The 6,226-nt window shown below is 35.6% G+C and overlaps 1 protein-coding gene across 1 annotated transcript; it reads right to left on the bottom strand.

The window, feature by feature from the left end:
- Positions 1 to 4,350: 4,350 nt before the first annotated feature.
- LOC124458335 lies at positions 4,351 to 6,015 on the bottom strand. Its single transcript, XM_047008373.1, has 3 exons — positions 5,703 to 6,015; positions 5,067 to 5,212; positions 4,351 to 4,563 (listed from the first exon to the last, which is right to left on the bottom strand). The coding sequence occupies exons 1-3, from the start codon at positions 5,950 to 5,952 to the stop codon at positions 4,507 to 4,509; spliced, it is 453 nt and encodes a 150-aa protein (XP_046864329.1). The 5' UTR covers positions 5,953 to 6,015; the 3' UTR covers positions 4,351 to 4,506.
- Positions 6,016 to 6,226: the final 211 nt, after the last annotated feature.

Genomic DNA, 6,226 nt, shown 5'->3' with positions numbered 1-6,226 from the left:
CCAGCATAAATCAACACGGGAATCACTTAATTCTTTTCCTTACTTTTCCAAAATGTATATTTTAATATTTGAAAGAAAATCAGCTCTACATATAGGATAATAAATAAATCCTATTAAAATTAATTGTTTCATGCAAGCATGATGTATTTTATGTCCACATTTTAAGAATAAATGTCCAGTAAATGTCTTCCAAACATATCATAAAATCATCGTATGCACTATCTTTTTTGCATACATGAAAATGAAATTCTTTTTTCTTTTCGATACACAAACCACAAGTATCAAAATGAAATAATGCATGTGACCAATTCTACATGAATGACAATACACAATTTACACCCACACATTTCCTGTACACACAATACAATGACGTAAGAACAGATAACAAATACGGCTAACGTGACGTTTACTCCTCATTTGACTCTGAAGATGACTACCGCTAAGGTTGTCGAAACGTCAGTCAACAACAAAAAAAAACAGTCCTTCTCAGGATCTTACTTATTATTAATGATATCAAAGAAACTATTAAATACACCAAGAAGTAATTTTTACGCAAGAAATGATAACAATTGTCTCTACATAGCTCATCATAAGAAATTTCATAATAGAAATTGTGACTGTAAAACTTTTTTGTTATTTGATGATTTTCGTTGGAGGGGAAATATTGTTCATTGGTTGCAAAATCGTAAAGAAATAACTCAACGCAATCAACTGCTACTGCGCGAAAGAAAATTGACATTTATCTTCATTGAAGTACAGTGCTATGTTGATAAATCATATTAGTCTAGGCAAGGACTGCGTTCTTTAAATTTCAATTATCTATAATGGACTTGGGCAAAACAAAACAATGCACAATTCTCACATTGATTCATATTGAGTTCTATGTGCATGGATTTAAATATTTAAATGCCTTGCTTCTGCAGCATTTGAACATAAGAGATTGAGGATAACAAAGGAAAAGATCTTTTTCCTTTTCTAACAAATGAGTAAAATTATTGAAAGAAATGTGTTTGTAAAGACTAAAGACAAGTCACATATATTTGTAAAAGATGACAGTAATGGACTTTTTTATTATTAGAAAACACTTCTTGGAGTCATAATAGTTAGTAGACGTGCATGCAATCCTGCAAATGTGACGATCTTTTCTCTGCTTGTGACGTATTATATTCAAAGCTATACACTATATAGCTACTACACACAATACTTATTTGTTCTTAATTCTGCATTGCAAGAAACTGAGTTAACTATTGGTTAACTAGCCTTAACTATATGAAACAATTAAGTATGCCTTGGTGATTTATAAGTCTATTTTCATCAAAAGCTTGGGAATTTTCTTCAATTCTTATTTCTACTTTTTAAATCATCAATAGAGCTTTCTGCTTCTTAAAAAAATATTGTCAGGAAAGATAGTATGAACATTAAAAATGAACAATTTCTGCAAAGAAAATACATGATGAAATAACAATAAAACTTACTGATCAACTGTCATGTATCTTCTCTGCTTGTGTAATAAACTATATGTATATATATCAGAGAACATGGACCTTCACCACGCATGCTGCCAAAATCGTTTATGTATTTAAAAAACAACATAATTGTATCTCACACAGATAATACATAAGAGACTAGCCATTGACAAAAAATCTTATAAAGCTCATATATCTTTACATGTATGATCATTGGTAGACTTAACAAAACATTTATGATATAGGACCTCTTCGTTTTAACATAATTCAGCTTGTTTTCCAATGAATTTACAGTCCATATGATATTTAATGAAGGAAAATGCTTGGAGGGAAACCTGCAATTCGATTAATTGATACATCCTAGGCTATAAGATTCATTGCTCGAATAACATTATTTCTTTGTTGGTAAATGAATGAATTATACTTCACACTCTCTGGTGGAAATTTATGGAATACTAACATATTTAAAGCATGGGGTGAAATAAAGAAAAGCGCGGGAGTCCCTGTCCATATATGGTAAACCTCTCCATAATAAGGAAACACCCCAGGAACGCGCTTCGACTTTTTTCAAATGTGCGAAGGAGATGCATCTGTATTTTGAGGTAAGTGAAATTTTCTTTGTTTGTTCGTTCCTAGTTTCTCTTCTAGAAAGTATGGGTGATCCATACTCATTTTCGGTGGACAATGAGTTCGTATAACATGCCTTAAATCGACCCGATTACAGAACACGGAAAATATTTGTATGACAACTGAGCAAAACAGTTGCTGTTTGATCCTGAGGCTAAACAGCCAAACTGTGAACCTTCGGCAACGTTTAAACAGTTTTTAGAGACGAATTTTCGCCGCACTCTTTCCTCTACACGGATATTTGGCATTTTAGAGGAAACCTCTGTCCCAGACTTAGATGTATTTATAACCCCTAGACTTGACAAGGCCATTGAGGATCAAATTTCAAAAAAAATTATCGAAAATCAGTCACCGCGATAAGGAATTGTTAAAAGTACAGAGACATGTGTTAAACGTAGGTGCTCCTTCGACTGCCCTCCACGATCTGATTGAAAACAATCAAGACTTATCACATGATGAATTATTAAGTTTTGTTGAGCGGGCTATTTGTTTGCTAGGAAACGCAGCCAACTCTCTTTCCGTGTTGCGTAGATCTAAGATCTTATACGCAATAAATGCAACAAAGATATCTATGCCCGAAGCATTGATTTCTATTAAACTAACTGGATATACAAAGGGCCTGGGAACTGTTGTCAAAAACAGAGTTTGGAGAGTTGATGGAAAGGCATTCATACGACGAAAACTGATTCTTTGGAGTTTTGATGATTTTTGGCTTGGTGTGCCGAGTCCCGATTGCTCATTAGGTGACAGTCGTGTCGTGTACTTTCTTGTCGAGCCATCTAGATGCTAGGTATAACTTTCTTTCTTTTTGCTGAGAATTGTTTCACCTAAATAATAAACTATATTTTCCTAAATAATAAAATAGCTTGATATTTTCCAATTACATTATTATACAGTTTTTTACTATACCTGAAGTGAATGTAATAAGAGATATGTTTACATGTTTGTAAATGTAGATCGTCCAGGTTGGTATAGTCCTGAGGACTGTTTTTGTTGTTGTTGACTAACGTTTCGACAACCTTAGCGGTAGTCATCTTCAGAGTCAAATGAGGAGTAAACATCAGGTTAGCCGTATTTGTTATCTGGTTCTTAGGTCATTGTATTGTGTGTACAGGAAATGTGTGGGTGTCAATTGTGTATTGTCATTGTGAATTAGTGTGAAGTTAATGTTTTTAGTTGATCGTTTGTTTCTATTGTGAATGAGTCGTTTGTAAGGTGCCGGTAATTGCTGTGATCTGTTCAGGGGGGTTTGTTCCAAGATGGTATACCAACTTTCTAATGTAAGCCGTTGTCAATAGTCAGTACTGTAAGTAATGCATTTTGCCGAGTCCCAGTCAATGTTGTGCTTTGCGATTCGGTGATGTTCGGCAATGTGATTAGTTTTGTCTTGTTTCTTTATAGCTCGTTTGTGTTCAGTAAGTCTTATGTTTAAGCTCCTGCCAGTTTCCCGATATAAGAGGCATGGCAGTCGGAGCAGTTTATTTTGTAAACTGCACCTTGTCGTTCGTTGGATTGTTCTTTGTCCTTTATGTTCGTTAGTACTTGTCGTAACGTTGTGATTGGTTTATGTGCGACACATATGTTGTATGGTTGTAAGATACGCGAGATAGTCTCAGACGTACCTTTGATGTAAAGTATCGTTGCTGTTGTCACTGAGTTGTTCGTTTCGTTGAGTTCGTTGGGTTATTTTTTTGTTTGATGAAGTCAGAGTTATAGTTGTTTTTGTCAAAAACACGTTTGAGGTAGTTGTTTTCGTTGTGTAGAGCGTCCGATGAGTCACATATGATTTGTGCACGTCTTGTTAATGTTCTGATTGTGGTGAAACAAAATATGCAAATTTACAATAAGAAACAAAATATACAAATTACGATAGCTTTCATTAAAATGACAGGTATTGAAACTGAAAACGTTTTTGTATCTTTGTGCACAAGCCTACTCATGGTGATAAAATACGTTTTACTCCACCTTTGGTGAGTAATAAGGAATAAGTTTTTGAAGCGGTTGAAATAATGAAGAAAACATTGGATTCTCTCACTGTGTGAATTATGACATAACCTAATTATAAGCCCCCATAAGAAGCAATGGTTGGGAATTATTTGTGTGAAGAATGTGGAAACAAAAAAAGTATGAATTCTTTTAATTTGTGGTGGCTCTTAAAAGAGCCGTTTTTTTTGTTCTGTGAACGATTGAAATGTATTTCTTGGGTGTCTTTTTGCTACCAGGCTTCTTCGTAGTCTTCTTTGGCGTTGTTTTTTTCCCTGTCTTCTTTGCTGGAGATTTGGTTTTACTTTTCTTTGCTCCTCCAGCTGGTTTTCATTAGTTTATTTCTTAGCTGGCTTCTTTTTCTCGGAAGCTTTCTTTGTAGCCGTTTTCTTCGCTGTCATTTTCTTGGTTTTCACTGTTTTTTCGTCAGCTAGCTTCTTAAAGACTGTCTTCTTGACGACAGGCTTTTTGGTTTCTCTGGTTTTTCCTTGTATAAAATATTGATAAAATAGAAAGTGAGACATAGAAAACAAAAGCTTGGTGTCAAAATACCTTAGACAATTCATGTCGCAGATACCTAATTATATTAACATTGCAATACTAGGTGTTTGTCATGGCCCTTGCCAAGGGGGTGTTAGCTGTGATACTTCGAAAAGCGTTTTTTATAACATCTACTGACTTTTAAACAACACCAGTTTACTAAGATTTTTGCAAGTCTTTGTACCTTGATTTTTTTCGTTCACTGTTTTACACAGATGGTGCATGCGTATTTTCACAAAAGCTTTAGAGCAACACTTTAACTTATAAATATGATTATCTGTTGCCACTGAGTCCAGCATATGCTGATTCAGTGTAGTAAAAACATTTCCCTTAGTACACACAGCTAAAACAGTTCTAGAAAGTGCACTGCCAATGTTAGAACCGTGTGGCAAGCCACCATCGCAAGAATTTATCATTTTCATTACACATTTTTTCAGTTTCACGGCATACCTGGAGAACATCGTCAGTTGGTATTTTCAGGCCGCCGTGGCTTTTCCACGATACAAACAGATCAGGAGCTTTATCTTTTGATGTATGCAGAGCAGCAATATATGTGTCACATTTGATCTTTCTTGCAACCATTCTTACAACATAACCTGCATTTGAAAGAATGTTTTATGCAGTGCGTTGTTTGAAATTAAATGAAGATGTGATCTTCGTACTTAAGCAATTTACCATTTCTAACCCTTGACCTCTGCGGTGCCGGTGCATTACTCTGACCAACTGAGCTATGAAGTAACACAACGGGGTTCGAGTCCCGTTGAGTCACCTGAATATTTCAGGTTCATGAGACAATTACTTAAATTGTCCAGCAAAGTGCGAAGATCATATCTTCATTTAATTTCAAACACCGCACTGCATAAAACATTGTTTCATATGACATTCCTTTAACGAGAAAACATGAGCCCAACAAAATTGACTTGCTCACCACTGTGTGACTTCATAGCTCAGTTGGTCAGAGCACTGCACCGGCACCGCAGAGGTCATGGGCTCGAATCCCGTTGAGTCACCTGAATTTTTCAGGTTCATGAGACAATTGCTTAAATTGTCCAGCAAAGTGCGAAGATCATATCTTCATTTAATAACCTGCATTGTAAGATATAGGTGCTTCCTTATACTCAGACACGACAGTTAGATACGTCACAATAATAACGATCGTCTTCATCGACGATCGACGCAATGATCGACGCAACTTCATGTCATGTCTTCTTGCCGTTGTCATATCTAAAATATCTGCAGATAATTCATTTGTTTCACGGTCATTTACTAGGGTCAAAATTTCAGTACTATCCTGAGCAATGCAGTTACCGTGACCTCCTTTGAGGTTATGTCTCATGAGTAACTGCTTGTATGATGATTTGAACTGACGTGACGTTGGGTTGTTACTCCAAACGCCAGCTGCTCGTACTGAGGAAAAGAAAAGATCTAAATGATCTTGGCTCATCTTATAAATCAAAAGATACCTGAGAACGGGGTTTTCACAAACAAAAGGATCCTCTGCTAATCCCTTCACGGCATCAATGCACATCAGAAAACCAAGAAATCCTGTTTTCCTCTTATGTGCAAGAACAGACTTACCATCAGCAGTCTTCAATTCTTTATGTAATCAT

Source organism: Xenia sp. Carnegie-2017, unplaced genomic scaffold (assembly GCF_021976095.1).
Source record: "Xenia sp. Carnegie-2017 unplaced genomic scaffold, XeniaSp_v1 HiC_scaffold_13, whole genome shotgun sequence".
In the NCBI taxonomy this organism is placed as follows: Eukaryota; Metazoa; Cnidaria; class Anthozoa; order Malacalcyonacea; family Xeniidae; genus Xenia; species Xenia sp. Carnegie-2017.
Note: the sequence above shows the minus strand (reverse complement) of the source record. Positions and strands in the feature narration are given on the sequence as shown.

Bases quoted from the DNA above. Each gene is read 5' to 3' on its own strand.
- LOC124458335 (XM_047008373.1), bottom strand. From the start codon at position 5,952: ATGAGACATAACCTCAAAGGAGGTCACGGTAACTGCATTGCTCAGGAT. The intron at 5,213-5,702 runs GTTATTAAATGA...TTTCAAATGCAG, and splicing joins ACCTATATCTTACAATGCAG to GTTATGTTGTAAGAATGGTT. The intron at 4,564-5,066 runs GTATGCCGTGAA...ATTTTATACAAG, and splicing joins CAACTGACGATGTTCTCCAG to GAAAAACCAGAGAAACCAAA.